Genomic DNA, 19196 nt, shown 5'->3' with positions numbered 1-19196 from the left:
CATTTCCTCCCAAAGCTTTAACTACATTCTATATTAGTGCTTCCCAACTTTTTAAATCTTTCTGTAAATATAAACATTTTGTGCTCTCTGTAGCTTATATTTTGAAAATAAGTTTTTTCCCGCAGAAATTACAATATTGAATATGTTTATTCAAACTACACTTCCACCACTCAAGATCTGTTAACCTCTAATGAACTGCCCCATGATTGACGTCAATAGACCTTATGCAGAAATATTTTATTGGAGAGATATCAAATCAATCTCTATTTCCTCTTCCCATGTCCACTTCTGCTAGGCATTTCTCTCGAGTCATAAACATCTTTAACTGTCTAATAAGCATAGTTCCATGATTGTCGCCCCAGGCCCTTCAACATAAACCTGTCTAAAACCAAACTTTCACTTCCTTTAGCAAATCTGTTCTCTGCGTTCTCCAGCTAATCTTGTCACAACCCACCCTTGTCTATTCTTCGAGGCACCTACCTGCAAAACCGTAACGTTGACACTCTCTGACTTCCTTGAGCTACCAGGTAAAAAAAAAAAATCAACCATTACAGGAGTGCCTATTATGGCCTGGAGTAGAGGAATGCAAAATAGTTCAAAATATCCTCTTCCTCCTGAAGAAACAGATTTTTTTTTTTTTTTGGAGGGGCATGTTCCAACTTATAAAATTAAAATATATTCACAAGCATTTTAATTTGATCTTTAATCTTTGTTTTACGGGAAAAAAAATGAGATGTTACTTTCCACTCCTTCATTGTTGAAATAAACTCACACTCAACTAAAAGAAAACAGGTCTGGATACAATAAAAGTCAACAGGGCAGCGCAAATTGCCAACTACCCAAGGACACAAAGTGACCTGGACGCGTTCTGGGGTGGCGCTGCCGTCAAGGCCGGGGGCCGCCTGGCCAGACTCTCCCTCCGACGCCCCCCGGGGCCGCTCTCACTCTCGCAAGTCCCTCTGCAGCTGTCCTCAAGCCGGTGGGGTCGGCAGTGACCGCGGGAAAACCCCGCTTGCTGTGCGACCCAGGGCGCGCTGAGCACGGGCTGCGGCTGCCGCCGCTGTCCGGCTCCGGCTCCGGCTCCGGCTCCGGCCCCGGCCCCGGCCCCGGCCAGAGCTGAGTCCGGACTCAGCCAAAGCCCCTTGCCTTCAGCTTCCCAAACGTCCGACCAGTGGAAAATTAGCATACCTGGGGGAGAAGGCAGCTGGAGGGCCGGCAGTCCTGGCAAACCTAGAAGGCGGGAATAACCCTGGTGACGGGCGGGGCCGGGCTCCGGCGCTAACTGCATCCACTAGGTTTGGTCAACGCAGAGCCGCGCCAACTCTCTGAGGCTGCGTCAAGACGTGAAGCGGCGGACCGAGAGCCGGGGTCTGAGGCTGAAAGAGCATCGGAATGGAGGCGGGGCAGAGGCAGAGACACATCCTACGGGGACAGAGCGAGGCGCGAGGACAGCGCCGTGAGGGGGCGGGGTGCGCAGCGCGAGAAGGCGGGCACAAGGGGCGAGCGCGAGGCGGGGCACGGCGCGTGGCGTGAGACGGGGCGGGGCGCGCGTATCGGCGCCGCGGCCGGGTGACGCGTTTTCAAATCTTCAACCGCCGCAGCCCACTCGTTTGTGCTTTGCGCCTTCCTCCTCCGCGCCTTAGAGCCGGATCCGGCCCCGGAAACCCGACCTGCAGACGCGGTACCTCTACTGCGTAGAGGCCGTAGCTGGCGGAAGGAGAGAGGCGGCCGTCCTGTCAACAGGCCTGGGGAAGCCGTGCTTTGGCGGCTGCCCGGCGCGACACTTTCTCCGGACCCAGCATGTAGGTGCCGGGCGACTGCCATGAACTCCGGAGCCATGAGGATCCACAGTAAAGGACATTTCCAGGGTAAGAAGCCCCTCCTCCGCCTGCAGTCCCTTTAATCCTTTCCTCCCCTCGTGGTTCCACCATTGATTCTTCAGACTTCTCCCGCCGGGTCCTCAGCTTCTTTTTTTCTGACCGCCCTCTGGGGTCTGAAGGAAGGGGCCCCGTTCAGTGTTTTGCCTAAGAAGGAACGGATCCTGACCGGCCCCTCGAGCGCTCTGCCGTTTACAGCGGCGGTCCCAGATTCATTCCCGGTCGTGCCTTCCGTTGAAAACTAGCAAACAATGTGCAGATCCGGGACCTCGCCGGGACTGCAGCGCTGTCTCCTCCCGGGCTCTCGCATATGCTAAGCCTCCGCCCGGGCCCTTGGAGGCGACGGACTGCATCCTCAATTTAAAGTCAGACGCGCTCGTGGCTTTTCGCTTCAGGATTAGATTGAGTGATTGTGGGTGGATTTTTGGTCTTACTCTTGAAAGTATATTTTCCTTTCCTCATAAGTTGGGGGAAAGCATTGTATTTCAAACACCCTATTGCTGGTTTGAACATTACAAACAGGGAAACAAAAGCAAATTTCAATTTTCAGTCACTTTATTTGGTGAAACATTCCAGCACCTAAATTTTTTGTACAGGTGTTTGTGTGTGTATAGTAACTACCAATTTAAGAGCAGATTGCGTTTGAAAAATTAATTTTTAAAGCAGTTGCTTGGATCTCAGATCTGTTTTTAATGAAAATAATGAAAGGTTTAGTTCTTCGTAATGGACCGTTAAATTCTTAATACGTAGACAAATTGTATGTGAAATGGACCGTTTAGTTGTTAATATGCAGACAAACTTTATATGAAACTAAAACTTGAGCAGTCTGAAACCCTTGAGGACTAGGTTATTCTGGGAACAGAGGATTCTTTCATCGCTAAATGAAGTTTAAACACCAGTTTTGAATGTTCAGCAGAATGGCAGATGCTCAATAAATAGTTGAGTATTAAATACCCCCATGGAGTTTACATCCTAAAGAAGAAAATCTTTCAAAAGAGTTTTATATAGTTCCGTGCCTCAGGAATAAACACGCGAATATTTCTTGCTGAGTCAACTATTATTTTACAATATGCGGTCTGTGAAAGTATATAGGGCATTTTGCCTCTATCCTAAGTAGTACTACAAAGAAATACATTTCAGTGCTAATAACTTAAACTGGTAGGGTTGTAAGGATTTTTATTCTGTAATATTGTATAATGAAATATTTTTAAAATAGTAAAAGTGTCTGTGTAAAACATCTGATTCTAAACATCTTTAATAGGTGGAATCCAAGTCAAAAATGAAAAAAACAGACCATCTTTGAAATCTCTGAAAACTGATAACAGGCCAGAAAAATCCAAATGTAAGCCACTTTGGGGAAAGGTATTTTACCTTGACTTACCTTCTGTCACCATATCTGAAAAACTTCAAAAGGACATTAAGGATCTGGGAGGGGTAAGTGAAAACCCTACACTGGCATAGAAGGAAAAATTTGTAACTAGTACTTTCTACTATGTAATCATTTAAATTTTTCATTTTGGAAAACTTAAACCCTTCTATTAGCACCAAGCTTAACATTTTTATCAGCGGTTTATTGTTAACGAAAAACCATTTGTTTTAACTTTTTGTGGACTGACAGACCTTTCAGGTTTCTCTGATTAGCAGTCTAGTATAAAGTTCTTAGAGTGTACGACTCCCCTGTCCTAGTGGAACTGCTCGTTGACTGCTTACTGTAATGTTGGAATGTCCTCCAGATAACAGCAATTTCTTGATTATGAATCTTGGGGAGCTACATAAGTTTGTCTGGACTAGTGTAACAGTTAAGAATGTTACTATGGAACACCCATGCAAACCACACAGTTAAAATTGTTCCTGAGTGAACAATGTTACAGATGTTGTTTCAACAGAATGAATGTTATTAAAGGAAAAGAAATTTGCATTAAGAATCTGGAATACCTTCTTTCCTACCTTATACACTGATTAGATGATTGGGAAATTAGAAAACTCAGGCAAAATTCTACGACCTTAATAGGATTAAGGTTGATATTGGCTGAATTTTGGCAAATGAGGTAATTAAGATTTTTTTCTGTTTAAAAGGTTCATGCTGGACTTTGACTTTCTGAAGGTCTGCGTCGTTGAATGTCTAAACTGATCCTTTCATTCCCAGACTAGTAACTTTTCATTTTATTTTTATTTTGAGACGGAGTCTCATTCTATATGGCCTAGGTTGCAGTGCAGTGGTGCGATCTCAGCTCACTGCAACCTCCTCCTCCCAGGTTCAAGTGATTCTTGTGCCTCAGCCTCCATCTCCTGAGTAGCTACGATTATAGGCATGTGCCACCACTCCTGAATTTTTGTATTTTTAGTAGAGTCAGGGTTTCACCATGTTGCCCAGGCTGGTCTCAAACTTCTAACCTCAGGTGATTTGCCCACCTCAGCCTTCTAAAGTGCTGGGATTACAAACGTGAGCCCTCCAGGCCCAGCCGATTCCCAGACTAGAAACTTATCAGAAGAACATGTGCTAACAGGTTTCCTGGAACTGTTAATATGATATTTTATTTACCTATCTCTGAAAAGTTATTCTACTTTTTTACTGTTCATTTTGTTAAACTAAAACAGTGTCACATGCTTGTAATAGTCGTATTTATCGTAATGATCATACGACAGCATTCTTAAAGGTCATGTTTTCCAGGCCTGCCACCCTATTGACTATACACCTATTGAGAGTATCTTAATGTGTTAAGGACCTTAGACATTGAGTAAAAAATACCCCTTCATCTTAGAAACAAAGTACTTGAGGTCCAGAGAAAGTAAATGGCCCAATTAGAGCAGTATTAGCTTCTTAATTCCCACAGCAACATAGTACCTGCACCATTCTGTTCCTCTAGCAATCAATGGCTACAAATGGCTATCTGGCTGGTAATTCACACCTGTAATCCTAGCACTTTGGGAGGCCGAGGCAGGTAGATGGCTTGAGGCCAGGAGTTCAAGACTAGCCTGGGCAACATGGCAAAACTCCATGTCTACTAAAAAAAACAAAAATTAGCCAAGCATGATGGTGCATGCCTGTAGTCCCAGCTACTCGGGAGGCCGAGGCATGAGCATCGCTTGAACCTGGGAGACGGAGGTTGCAGTGAGCCAAGATTGTGCCACTGTACCCCAGTCTGAGTGACAGTGAGACCCTATCTCCAAAAAAAAAAAGGTAACTCAAAGTAGCTATCTGATATGGTTCGATGACAACTTTCTCAAATATGATGAACAACCCATTAACTCTAGGTCTAATAGTCTAAATCAGTGATACTTAGATTTGTGTTTTTATCAGTAGAACCCTTTAAACAAAATAATATTCAGAAGTCCAATATGTAAAGCCTGTAAAAAGGGAACTCCTTGGGCTAAAACAGCAGTACAGAGGCTAAAGCAAGAACCACTTGCCCTGTCACCTTCTTTCTTCTATCTCCACAGCAGTTCCTGAGGTAATTGCAAGAAACAAATTTTGAATTACTTCTGCCATACATAATAGTTGAGGGACCTTTTGGTTTTACATACTTAATCTTTACCCTGAAATGACTGAAGTAGACCAGTGAAGTTAGGAGCATATTAAGGGTGTAAGTTCCCAAATTTTCCTTTGGATTTCCCAAAAATCCAAAGCTGTGGATTTTCAACCGAATTTGATTTATTAACTTTCTCCTAAAAAAGTCTTTATTTATTGAATTCTGATCTTCCCATACTACCTTTTCTATAATTAATGATATTTAATCCTCAGGTCCTGGTTTCTGTCTTCAGCACATATACTGTTTCTATCACTAAAAAAGATTTTGTCATAAAGATCTCCTACATGAGTTAATTTATCTTCACATCATTACTTTAGGTGTCTTTTTAATTCACCACTTCATGCACTTTGGTTTCTATAATCTCGGTGAAAACATCTTAATATCCCATTTATCTGCAGAGTATGCTTCTGACAAATTTAACCACTGAGAGCACAGCACCCAGATTCTGATATAAAGGGGAAATACCTTTAATAGTGCAAGAAAAGTAGGTGTTATAAAACCATCTAAGGAGGACATGGGATCAGCCACAGTTAGGTTCATGTCTAAATAGTTTTGGCTAAAATAAGGCAATTGGAGAGGAACAGAAATGTAGGCTGATACCTTGGCGTATTAGCTTGAACAGTAAAAGGTTTGATGTTCGTCATGATCACCTTGAGTCATCAGAAAATACATTTTGAGTTTACTCTTTAAATGGCATAGATTCAACAATATCTAATACATTGAATACCCTGGTAAAACTGATTCAACAAATGTTTGAGTATGATGTACACTGCACTCTGTGTTTTGGTAGATTCAAAAATGAATCCAGCCAGGCTCGGAGGCTCACGCCTGTAATCCTAGCACTTTGGGAGGCTGAGTTAGGCAGATCACTTGAGGTCAGGAGTTTGAGACCAGCCTGGCCAACATGGTGAAACCCCATCTCTACTAAAAATACAAAAATTTAGCTGGGCATGGTGGCGCACACTTGTAATCCCAGCTACTGGGGAGGCTGAGGCAGGAGAATCTCTTGAACCTGGGAGGTGGAGGTTGCAGTGAGCCAAGATTGTGCCACTGCACTCCACCTGGGCAACAGAGCAAGACTGTCTAAAAAGAAAAATAAAATAAAATAAATGAATCCTTATGTCCGTCCTATCCTCATGTTCTAACCTAGGTAGAGATGACATTGTACAAGTAACTGTGTTAATAATACAACATAGAACGTCAAGAGAAAGGAGAGATTAGTTCCAGCTGAGGAATTGTGGGTTTTGTTCACACACAATTGGAACACAGCTTTGAAGAATGATGAAGATTTGGGCATGTGGGAATTCATTCAAAAATTATTCCACCACTGTCTCCAGTATATCAGCACTATTTTAGATCCTAGAGATGCAAAAATAAGTAAAATATAACCCTCTAGGTATTCTTAGTCTAGTGGAAACCTCAGACAACTAAATAATCTATATTAGAGTGTTGTCAGTGTTTTGACAGAAATATGTAGAAATTGCTATTAGAACACAGAGATAGGAATGATTAACTCTGCTGTTAGGAATCAACAGAGATAAAGTTTGAGCTGGATCTCGAAGTCTTAGTTAGCAAGGCAAATAGACATACTAAATAGAGGAAAGCATATTTAAAATATATGTCAATGCAGTTTGTTTGTACAACTACTAATGTTGCAGTGGGATTTGAGCTTAGGATATAGGTTGGGGAAGTGGCAGCAAACAAAATTATATTAGGGCTAGATTGCAAAGGGCGTTTTATTCACTACTAAGGAGTTTTAACTCTGTAAGAAATTAAAAACCAAAGGAAATAAGTGGTACTAACATAAGAACAGACATACAGACCAATAGAATAGAACAGAGAACCCAGAAATAAACCCTTGCATCTATGGCTAATTGATTTTCAAGAAGGGTGCCAAGACCATTCATTGGGGAAAAGATGATCTTTTCAACAGCTGGTGCTGGGAAAACTGGATATCTACATGCAGAAAAATGAAGTTGGACCTTTACTGTCATATGCGTAAATGAGCTCAAAATGGATCTGAGATTTATCTGTAAGAACTGAAACTCTTAGTGGAAAATATAGGGAGAGATCTTCATGACATTGGATTTGGCAGTGATTTCTTGGATATGATACCAAAATCATGTGCAACAAATGAAAAGTATAAAATTGGACTTCATCAGGATTAAGAACTTTTGTGCCTCAAAGGACATTTTCAGGAGTGAAAAGACGTACAGAATTGCAGGAAATCTTTGCAAATTATACATCTGCTAAGGGATTAATATCCAGAATACCTATATAAAGAGCTTCTATGACCCAAGAACAAAAGGACAAATGGCCCAATTTAAAAATGGACAGAGGAACTGAAAAGACATTTACTCAGAAAAGGTATACTAATGGCAGATAAGTACATGAAAAGATGTTCAACATCACTGATCATTAGGGAAATGTCAATCAGTAATCACTTAACACCAGTTAGGATGGTTACTGTTAACTAGAAAAATAACAAGTGTTAACAAAGATTTGAAGAAGTAGAACCCTTGTGCACTCTGAGTGGTAGTGTAAAACGATATAGCCACCATACAAAATAGTATGGGTGGTTTCTGAAAAAAGTAAAAAATTGAATTACTATATGATTCTGCAATTCCATTTCTGACTATACATCCAAAAGAATTGAAAGCAGGGTCTCAAAGATATTTATTATTCACAATAGCCAAAAAGTGTGAACAGCCTTCATATCCGACAAGTAAATAGATAAAGAAGAGGTTGTATACACATACAATAGAATATTATTGAGCTTTAAAATGGAATGAAATTCTAATACATGCTACAACATGGGTGAACCACAAAAAACATTGTGCTAAGTGAAGGAAGCCAGTTACAAAAGAACAAATGTAGGATTCCATTATATGAGTTATCTAGAATAGCCAGTTTCAGAGATGGAAAGTAGAATAAAGGTTATGAGGGGCTGGGAAAAATGAGGAATGAGGAGTTATTGTTTAATGGGTACAGACTTTCAGTTTGGGATCATGGAAAAGTTATAGAAATGTTTTAGTAGTGATGGTTGCATAATGTGAATGTACTTAACTGCCGTTAAATTGTACCCTTAAAAATGGTTAAAATGGCGAATTTTATATTTGTCACAATAAAAGTGTATAGGAGATTGGGTTTCTTATGAAAAATTAGAACCTCTGACATTACTAGGGCCTCATATTTATGAAAATGAAGGCAGTATTTGATGTGTGAATTATTTATATTATTGCCTGGCCCTTATAGACATTTGAGTCTGTAATCCCTGGAATAAATAAATATAAGTGTATTATTTACTGGTCAATGAAAATGAATGTTGGTCAGAAAAGAAATGATTTGCACTTAACCAAGGAGGCCACTGGTCTCAGTAGCAAATTCTGCTTAATGCTTAGATGAAGTTAACTTATCTGTTACACACTTGACTTCATTTTTATTATCCTCATTTATAGTGTGGGATCCTATAGAAAATAGATACAGCTATTTAAAATATTTTAAGAAGTCTTTCATGGATGTAAATTGTTACTGCTTATTAATGATTCACAATTTACTTCTGCTTAGTGGGTATGTATAGTATACATATTTATACTATATATTTTTCTAATAATATTAGTATTCTACTTAGTATTTACTTCTACCTATTTTTATTTTCCTGACCCTGGCGATCTTTAATAACCTTCACTTTGGTACATGTCTTTATAAGTAAATTCAGATACTTAGGTGGTGGTTTTCAAACATTTTAGTAAAGAAATTCTTTTCAAACAGTCTTACACTCTTAAGGGTAAAGGTTCCCTGCATCCTGTAAGTTGAAGCCTCAAGGGAAGGTGTAATAGTGATTGATTTAGACTTGTACTGTCTGCTATGGTAACCATTAGTGATATGTGGCTATTAAATTTAAACTCTTTAAAATCAAATTTAAAAATCAGTGGCTTCAGCTAGGCGCAGTAGTGTGTGCCTGTACTCTCAGATACTTGGGAGGCTGAGGCAGGAGGCTCTCTTGAGCCCAGGAGTTCAGAGCCAACCTGGGCAACATAACAAGACTCCATCTCTTAAGAAACAAAAAACTCAGTGGCTTAATCACACTACCAAGGCCATTTCATATGCTTAGGTAAGTTGTATTGGACACTGCTGCTTTAGATCATGGGCTTAAGTCAGAATGCCTATGTTCAAATTATATTATTTGCTACTGGGTAACATTAAGCAAGTCACCTCTCTTCACTTTTTATCCTGCAGAAAATGTAGATAGTATCATGAGGCTGTTCCATAGATTAAGTTAATTAACATATGTAAAGTGTTAAAGAATAGTATCCAGCATATGCTGCTGTTGTGCTGTTATAGGAGCTCTTATACTTCCTCAGAGTTCTAGGTTCAGAAAAATACAGTATAAAAACCACCAATTTACGAAATAATTGCATCAAATTGAAATTTTTTACTGTGCTTGGCATATGAAACAGTTTATGGTTTTTATGACCTAGTTGAAAATACCTTGGTGGCATGTGCCTATAGTCCCAGCTGTTTAGAAGGCCGAGGTGGGAGGATCACTTGAGAACAGGGGGTTGAGGCTGCAGTGAGCTATGATTGTGCCACTGCACTCTAGCCTGGATAACACAGTGAGACTGTGTTTCTTAAAAAAAATTTATAAATAAAAATATTTTGTTCTCTTCTAGCGAGTTGAAGAATTTCTCAGCAAAGATATCAGTTATCTTATTTCAAATAAGAAGGAAGCTAAATTTGCACAAACCTTGGGTCGAATTTCTCCTGTACCAAGTCCAGAATCTGCGTATACTGCAGAAACCACTTCACCTCATCCCAGCCATGATGGAAGTTCATTTAAGTCACCAGACACAGTAAGTCTCTTAAATATGCTTTGAGACTCAAAAGGGCTATATCCTGAAGATCTCATGGTTTTTAATAGCAAGGTGGCAGTAGAGTTTACTTATGTAGAACATTTGCAAAGCCACATTATGTGTGGCTCTCCAGTCCTTAATAAGGTTGCTGTCTTTTAGAAAGGTGGTTTTTTCCTAATAGTTTTTGTGTACTCATACTCTGATTACTTAGGTATACCCTTGTATTTAGGGATGGCATGTAGTTTTTAGAATAATTTACACCTAAAAAGTTAACAGCAGATCATTCTTTGAAGAAGAAATAGAAACTTTTTTAATTTTCAGAGCAGGGGCAGCAAACTCTGGCCCATGGGCCAAATCCAGTCTGTTGCCTTTTTTGTACAACCTGCAGGTTAAGCATGGTTTTTACATTTTCAAATAGTTGTGTAAAAATATCAAAAGAATATTTTGTGACAAGTAGAAATTTTATGAAATTCAGATTTCATTGTCCATAATGTTTTATTGGAACACAGCCATACCTGTTTGTTTAGGTATAATCTGTAGTGGCTTTTGTGTTTTAGGCAGAATTGAATAGTTGCTGTAGAGACCATATGGCCAACAAAGCTTAAAATGTGTACTCTCTGGTCCTTTGCATAAAAAGGTTGCCAGCCCCTATTCTAGAATTATTGAAATCACATCCCTACCACTCCATGGCCAATAAATTGAAAGATGCAAGGAAGGACAAATTAAATTGATTTAATTGGGTGTGAGGTGGGATAAGATCAAATGAGAGATAAAATGTTTATCTCACTTTTTAGGTTGAAGTGCAATGAAATTATTATTTTAAAATATTCTCGACTTACCTATTATAGCCATTTGAAAATTAAGGAAAATGAGGAGAAAACAGAAGAAATGAGTCAGAAAGGAGATATCACTTGAAAAAAGAGATACAATACATAGAAGAAAGAATGGAAAAGAGATCAAGGAAGGACCGTGCATTCTCTGAGTTAATGCTTTTTTGGAGCAAGGAGACAATACACCAGCAATTCCAAAATAATTGTTGCTTACGGCATTTCAACGAGTTTTCCTAGTATTTTATTTAAAAAGCGAAGTAACGGTTAGGTGCGGTGGCTCACGCCTGTAATCCCAGCACTTTGGGAGGCTGAGGTGGGTGGACCACGAGGTCAGGAATTCAAGACTAGCCTGGCCAACATAGTGAAACCCCATCTCTACTTAAAAAAAATACAAAAATTAGCCGGGCATGATGGTGCGTGCCTGTAGTCCCAGCTACTTGGGAGGCTGAGGCAGGAGAATCACTTGAACCCGGGAGGCAGAGGTTACAGTGAGCTGAGATCACGCCACTGCACTCTAGCTTGGGTGACACAGCGAGACTTTGTCTCCAAAAAAAAAAAAAAAAAAGGTGAAATAACGTAAAAACAGTATATAAAATTTATTGTTTTTCTTAAATCTCTGATTTAATAGGAACTAAAATGTAAGCCAATTAATTATAAAGAATTCCAGTGAAACCTAGCTATTTTATTTTTCATGTTGAATAGAATTTACTACAAAACCAAAGAGGTCACCCAAAAAAAGAGAAACTTTTTAATATGAGACCCGGAAGTTCTCTTTACTTAGCTGCTTTACATTTTTAACCTGTTCTCCAGTTAAGCACTATGTTTTAAATTTTTCTGGTCTTTTTATAGGTGTGTTTAAGCAGAGGAAAATTATTAGTTGAAAAAGCTATCAAGGACCATGTAAGTAGGAACTATAAAGATTCACATTGTACATTTTGTTATTAAAAACTCAACTGGAAATTTCAGATATTCTTGAAATTTTCCTTTCCACATTTTTAGGCAAAAGCCTGAATCTCAGCATATATTTTATTTTACAAAGTACAGAACTTACTTTTCATGTAGAAACATCCCCATCTTGTGGCCTTTTAAAATATTACTGGAAACTTAAAACTTGCCTTATAGTTTTCATTAAATTACCAAGGACGTGGGTATAAAGTGGGATTGATTTTAGGAATTCTATAGAAAATCTTGATGTCCTAGCTATTGTAACTCTATAGGGTCTGTTACAAATAACCGCCTTAGTGACATTAAGCTTCAAATAATTGAATTTTTATTAAAATTTAGCTCATCTTAAATAATTTCCTAGAACAACCATAAAACTTTTTTTTTTTTAACAGGATTTTATTCCTTCAAATAGTATATTATCAAATGCCTTGTCATGGGGAGTAAAAATTCTTCATATTGATGGTAAGGATTTTATAATTGTTTTTTGACAATATTTTTTTTAAGTGTCCATGTCTGTCCTTTGATTCCTGACTTTACATAGTGAAATTTTGATAGCAGGGATGTCTTAATCTGTTTCCTATTGCTTGTAACAGAATACCTGAAACTGGGTAATGTACAAAGTAAAGGAATTTATTTCTTACAGTTTTGGAGACTAAGAAGTCCAGGGTCAAAGGGCTGCATCTGGTGAGGGCCTTCTTGTTGGTGGAGACTCTGCGAGTCTTGAGGCAGCACAGAGTATCACATGGTGAGGGGCTGAGTGTGCTAGCTCAGGTCTCTCTTTCTCTTTTTATAAAGATATCAGGTCCTCTCCCATGATAACCCATTAATCCATGAATTCCCTCTTAAAGGTCCCACCTCTCAGTAAGTACTGTCACACTGGGGATTAAATTTCAACATGAGTTTTAGAGGAGACAAACATTCAGACCATAGCATAGGGATGCCTATAATGGTAAATTCTTTATCTAATTTAACTACAAGAAAATATCACTGTTTAACCCCAAGAGTAAAATTGCTAATCTTAAAACCTTCTTTCTTTTAATAAAGACATTAGATACTACATTGAACAAAAGAAAAAAGAGTTGTATTTACTCAAGAAATCAAGTACTTCAGTAAGAGATGGGGTATGTTTTCTTTTTTAATTTTTAAAGTAATTTTTTAAAGTGACCAAGCTTGTTTTTTTTATTTATGTATTTGCAAAGTTTTCCTCCCAAGCAGAAAGTATCCTAGGGGCAAGTCTGTGTATGATGTGCCTGTTTCTGTTATTCAGATAAATCGAGTGTCATTTAACTTTAGGGTTGTACTCACCAGGTAAAAGTTGTTCCTGGAATAGTGGCATAGGTCGCTTCCTCAGCCCCCTTTTGTTACTGCTGTTTTGTAACAGGTATTTTTATTTATTCTGTAGAAAAAACACTAAAATCAGCCTGTTGTATAAACGTTCCTAATGTAAGTAATGTACTTCTTTTTGGAATATAAATATGTACTATCCTTTTCAACTGCTCTAAATGGTGGTATAACAAAATATTGTTTTAGCATGGCTAACTGGCCTGACCTTGAAATACTTGTTAAACAACCACATTGGTTGTTAACATTCTGTTAAACATAATGTTCCCATTATCTTCAGTCCCTTTCCTTTTCCTTGTTGCTTCTTTGAAGCATCTATACAGATTCAGGCTTTTTCCATCCTTTAAAACAAATACAGTAAAACCTCTCTTGATCCCACATCCCTACCTACCTATTAGCTAATCCTTGTAATTCCTCATCCAAAGTTCTCGGATCTCTACTTTTATACTTCCCATTCACTTTTCAACCTACAAGGTATAAAACTTCTGACCAGTTTTCCAAATCATTTTGATACTTTTTAAACCCAAGTCATATTGGTTCTCTCAGCTGTCGTCCATTTCTTCCTTAAACTTTTCTATTCTCTTCTGAAATTTCATCTCTTAGCTTTCTCCTGGTCTCTTCATATTTCTCAGACCATTCTTTTGTGGCCTGCTTTTCCTTTGTTCAGTATTTAAATGACAAGGTTCTAAAAATAATAAACTGATAAGAGAGTGTATATAAAGACATGAAACTATGGTTTCATGTAGGATGGCATATTTTAGAAATCTTGTATAGCATAATACAGCCTGATCTTTGAGTGTGCCGGTGACAAAAGATAAAGCTGGAAAAACCAGCATGTTAAGATTATAAAGTACCTTGCACTATATAAAGGAGTTAGATTTTATCTTGGAGAGTTTGGAAAATTATGGAAAGATTATAAATAGAGTAACCTGATTGGATAGTCATTTTGGAAAGATCTTCTAGTTGACAGTAAAGAATGAATTATTTGGCAAGACTGGAAAATGGCTTTTGAACTCTTGAACAATTTTTTTTTTTTTGAGGTAGGCCCTCCCCCTCTGTCACCCAGGCTTGGAGTACATTGGTGCCATCTCAGCTCACTGCAACCTCCTCCTCCTGGGCTCAAGCGATCCTCCCACCTCAGCCTCCCCAGTAGCTGGGATTACAGGCATGAGCCACCGTACCTGGCTAGTTTTTGTATTTTTTGTAGAGACAGGGTTTCGCCATGTTGCCCAGGCTGGTCTCGAACTCCTGAGCTCAAGCTGTCCACCCGCCTCAGCCTCCCAAAGTGCTGAGATTACAGCCATGAGCAACCACACCCAGCCCTCATTTTTTACTGAATACATTTTATAGGATGACCACTTGGTATATACATGCCGTATATAAGGCTGCATAAAGTTTTTATGCATTTCACATTTTTAATAAATTCACATTTATATAAGAATAATTTGCAGAAAGCAACAAAGTAGTATTTAAATAAAACTATCAATCAAGGTGTCAAAATGATTTGGAAAACTGGTCAGAAGTTTTATACCTTGTAGGTTGAAAAGTGAATGGGAAGTATAAAAGTAGAGATCTGAGAACTTTGGAGGAGGAATTACAAGGATTAGATAATAGGTATGGGTTAAAAATTTAAATGACTATTTCCAAATTTTCACAAAATATAAGTGGATATTCTTATATCGGACTGTGCTAGATGGCATATAAATTACCTCTACCACACTTAGCAGATTGTTTGGATTGTATATAGAAGTAAATGTTTAAAAAAATGTAAACTCAGGACATTTATGGACTCTGTGAATACACAAATTATGTCTATCTTCATATATATGTGTATATATATCTGAAGTTTCATAGAACAATAGTTACCCTCCTTAATGTGGTGGATATTAATATTTCTATGGTATTTTCATTTCTTAAAAATATTGATCACAACTCTGAATTGACTTTATAGCCTACTGATAGGTCACAGTTTGCAGTTTAAAAAGCATTCTGGGGGCTGAGCATGGTGGCTTACGCCTCTAATCCCAGCACTTTGGGAGGCCAAGGTGGGCGGATCACACGAGGTCAGGATACCAGCATGACCAACATGGTGAAACCCCCATCTCTACTAAAAATACAAAAATGCCGGGTGTGGTGGTGCATGCCTGTAATCCCAGCTATTTGGAAGGCTGATAGAGGAGAATCACTTGAACCTGGGAGGCAGAGGTAGCAGTGAGCCGAGATCACCCCACTGCAGTCCAGCCTGGGTGACAGAGTGAGACTCCATCTCAAAATAAATAAATAAATGGATGGATGGATAGATAGCATTCTGGGATGTTATGTCAGTGATCCTGAGAAATGTTCAAGGCCTGGCTTAAGGCAATAACAAAGGGGAGGGGAAGATTTGAAAGATACTTAATTGGTTTCAGTGTCTTGAATCTAGTATTTACTAGATTATTAACATCATAAAGACCAAGTTTAGTCCTCATCATTCCTTCAGTAGTAACAAATACTAAATGCCTGCTATGTGCCATGCAGTAGGAGCCCTCATAAAACAAAGAAAAGATAAAATAGCTATGAAACAGATCTTAATCTTTCTTCTAAAATAAAAACGGTAATAATACCAAATATCTTGATAGTCCAGAATCTATATCTGGTTGAATTGGTACTCATACTGGAAATTTTTATTTTGGTATATAAGAAAGGAATGTTTCTGGAAAATTTTTAGTTTGCCAAGTACTAAAACAAAACCTTTTAGTGAAATTACATTTAAGAGTCTTGAATGGACATGTATAAATTTCAAAATGTTTATTAGCTTCTCATAAATGTTCTCGTTAGTATGTATCTTATTTAAAATATGGTAATTGGATAAATGTATTTTAGTCATTGCTTTATTTAAAGTGCTTTGAGGTTTGGGCTTTTTGTTTTTTTGTTTTTTTTTTTTCCAGTTTGCTCAAAACTTACTTTGTCGAATTTTTTACATACATGTGCAGGAAGAATATTGGTCTTTTTCTTTGATGTCTTTGTCTGGTTTTAGTGGGATGTTTAATCTTATTTTCAGAACACACTGATATGTGTTCCTGTTTCTATTTTCTAGAGAAGTTTTTATAGAATTGTTTTTATTTCTTTAAATGTTTGGTAGAATTTACTAGCAAGGCTATCTAGCCCTGACATTTTTCTTTGTTGGAAGATTCTTAACTATGAATTCAATTTATTCATTAGATATATGATAATTCAGATTATTTTCTCTTCAGTGCATGTTGGTAGTCTGTTTTTCAAGGAATTTGTCCATTGTGTCTTGGTTGTCAAATTGATGGGCAAAGAGTTGTTTCTAATATTCCCTTATTAACTTTGTAATGTCTATGGGAACTGTAATAATGTCCCCTCTTCCATTCCTGATAATGCTATTTTGTGTCTATTCCTTTTTTTCTTAGTCAATCTGGCTAGAGTTTTACCAGTTATTAATATTTTCAAGGAAACAGCCTTTAGTGGCATTGATTTTTTTGTGTGTGTGGTTTTCTGTTTTCAGTTTTATTGATTTCTGCTCTTCTTCTGCCTATTTTGGGTTTATATTTCTATTTGTAGTTTCTTAGGTAAAAAGCTTGAATCATTGATTTGAGACTTTGCTTTTATTTTAATGCTATAAATTTTCTTTAAGCTTTCCTTTAGCTGCATCCCACACATTTTACACTGGATATTCTTTTAATAGACTTTATTTCTTTAGAGAAGTTTTTGGTTCTCAGTAAAATTGAATGAAAGGTACAGAGATGTTTTACATACTCCATGTCCTAACATCCCACACCAGAGTGGTACATTTGTTATAATCAATGAACTTAACATTGACACATCATTATCATCCAAAGTTCATAGTCCACATTTTGGCTCACTCTTGGTGTTGTACATTCTGAGTTTTGACAAGTATGATTATGATGTGTATCCATCATTATAGTATCATACAGAATGGTTCCACTGCCCTAAAAATCTTCCGTGTTTATCCCCCCATTCCCTTAAACCCCAGATAACTCCTGATGCTTTTACATTCACCATGGTTTTGCCTTTTCCACAGTGTCATATAGTTGGAATCATACAGTGTGTTTCCTTTTTTGATTGGCTTGTTTCACTTGGTGATGCTTATTTAAGGTTCCTCCATGTCTTTTCATGGCTTGACAGCTCTTTTTAAAATCTGAATATTATTTCATTTTCTGTATGCACCACAGTTTATCCATTTACCTACTAAAGGACATCTTGGTTGCTTCCAAGTTCTGGCAGTTATGCATAAAGCTAATGTAAATATCCATGTGCAGGGTTTTTTTGTGGACATATTGTCAACTCATTTGGGTAAATAAGCAAAGAGTATGATTGCTGCTTCACATAGTAAGACTAGGTTTAGTTTTGTTATAATCTGCCAAACTGTCTTCCAAAGTAGTTGTGCCATTTTGTATTCCCACCAGCAATGAATGAGAATTCCTGTTGCTGATAGGTTGGATTTTCATCTTTATTCAATTAAAAATATTTTTAAATTTCTCTTGTGACTTACTTATTGTCCTGTGGGGTTACTTTTATCATTTGTTTCCAAATAGGAATTTTTCAGCTATCTTTCTGTTACTGATTTCTATTTTAATTCTGTTATGGCCGTATAACGTGCTTTTTATTATTTTAGTTTTAAAAAATTTATCAGAGTTACCCAGAATATAGTCTATCTTGGTAACATTCCATGTGCACTTGAAGAAAATGTATATTCTGCTGTGGTTGCGTAGAGTATTGTTTACATGTCAGTTAGATCAACTTGAGTGATAGCGTTGCTCATGTTTTCTGTATTCAGGATACAGAAATGTTGCTCGGGCCTTGTTCTGTCCACTGCTGAGAGAGAGGGATATTGAAATTACCAAGTAAAATTGTGGATTTGTCTAGTTTTCCTTTTAGTTCTAGTACAGTTTTGAGTCATTTTGAAGCCTGTTGTTAGATATGTACACATTTAATATTCTTATGTCTTCCTGGTGAATTGACCCTTCTATCCTCTATAATGCTCTCTCTTCTGTCCCTGTTAATTCTTATTCTGAAGTCTGCTCTCTGATGTAGACCATTCTGGCTTTATTTTTATTAGTATTTACATAGTACTTTTTGCAGTCTTTTGCATTTAACATATCTATGTATTTAAAATGGACTTCTTGCAGATGTTGTCTTTTTCATCAAATTTGGCAATCTGTCTTTTAATTGGTAGTTTAAGTGATTTATACTTAATGTAATTATTGATCTTTTATTTAGGTCTACCAACTTACTGCTAGTTTTCTGCTGATGCCCTCTGTATTTTATTTCTGTTTCCCCCTTTCCTGCCTTCTTTCAGATTGATCTGCCAGCTTTTTAACTCTCTTCATTTTTGTTGTTTTATTTTAGTGGTTGCTATAGGATTTACGGTATACATGTGTAACCTTTCGCAATCTATCTTGAATTAATATTTACCTTCTTCAAATAAAATGTAGGAGCCTTAAAATATTCAAGCCCTTTTACCTTCCCCACCAACCTTTATGCCATAATGTTTATTACATCTTCTTATAATGAAAATGTCACCAGACAATGTTAAACTTTTTGCTTGAAAAAGTCATATTTTAGGGCTGGGCCTGGTGGCTCACACCTGTCATCCCAGCACTTTGGGAGGCCAAGGTGGGTGTATCACTTTAGCTCAGAAGTTCAAGACCAGCCTGGGCAACATGGCGAAACCCCATCTCTACAAAAAATACATATAAAAATTAGCCACGCATGGTGGCATGCGCCTGTAGTCCCACCTGCTTAGGAGGCTGAGGTGGCATGATGACCTGAGCCCAAGAGGCGGAGGTTGCAGAG

The 19196-nt window shown here is 37.9% G+C and overlaps 2 protein-coding genes across 9 annotated transcripts in view; one reads left to right on the top strand and one right to left on the bottom strand.

The window, feature by feature from the left end:
* The window catches only part of SLC25A40 (solute carrier family 25 member 40), a 41300-nt gene extending 39701 nt beyond the window's left edge, over nucleotides 1–1599 (bottom strand). For 2 of the 4 annotated variants that reach the window (XM_054559563.2, XM_054559564.2), the window contains exon 1: nucleotides 1189–1599. The gene's annotated coding sequence lies outside the window, so the exon portion shown is untranslated. Of the gene's footprint in view, nucleotides 1–480; nucleotides 521–1188 lie in introns of all 4 variants that reach the window. The other 2 variants (XM_063726090.1, XM_002818275.6) reach the window with 2 other exon arrangements.
* Nucleotides 1600–1657: 58 nt separating this feature from the next.
* The window catches only part of DBF4 (DBF4-CDC7 kinase regulatory subunit), a 31546-nt gene continuing 14007 nt past the window's right edge, over nucleotides 1658–19196 (top strand). For 2 of the 5 annotated variants that reach the window (XM_054559560.2, XM_054559559.2), the window contains exons 1-7: nucleotides 1658–1868; nucleotides 3139–3311; nucleotides 10081–10260; nucleotides 11940–11990; nucleotides 12428–12497; nucleotides 12679–12780; nucleotides 13080–13156. In XM_054559560.2, coding sequence (XP_054415535.1) covers nucleotides 1823–1868; nucleotides 3139–3311; nucleotides 10081–10260; nucleotides 11940–11990; nucleotides 12428–12497; nucleotides 12679–12780; nucleotides 13080–13156 — 699 coding nt within the window. In that variant the 5' untranslated portion in view covers nucleotides 1658–1822. Of the gene's footprint in view, nucleotides 1869–3137; nucleotides 3312–10080; nucleotides 10261–11939; nucleotides 11991–12427; nucleotides 12498–12678; nucleotides 12781–13079; nucleotides 13157–19196 lie in introns of those variants that run through there. The other 3 variants (XM_009243051.4, XM_002818273.5, XM_054559561.2) reach the window with 2 other exon arrangements.

This window comes from Pongo abelii, chromosome 6, assembly GCF_028885655.2.
Source record: "Pongo abelii isolate AG06213 chromosome 6, NHGRI_mPonAbe1-v2.0_pri, whole genome shotgun sequence".
In the NCBI taxonomy this organism is placed as follows: Eukaryota; Metazoa; Chordata; class Mammalia; order Primates; family Hominidae; genus Pongo; species Pongo abelii.
This window is presented reverse-complemented; position numbering and strand designations above follow the sequence as displayed.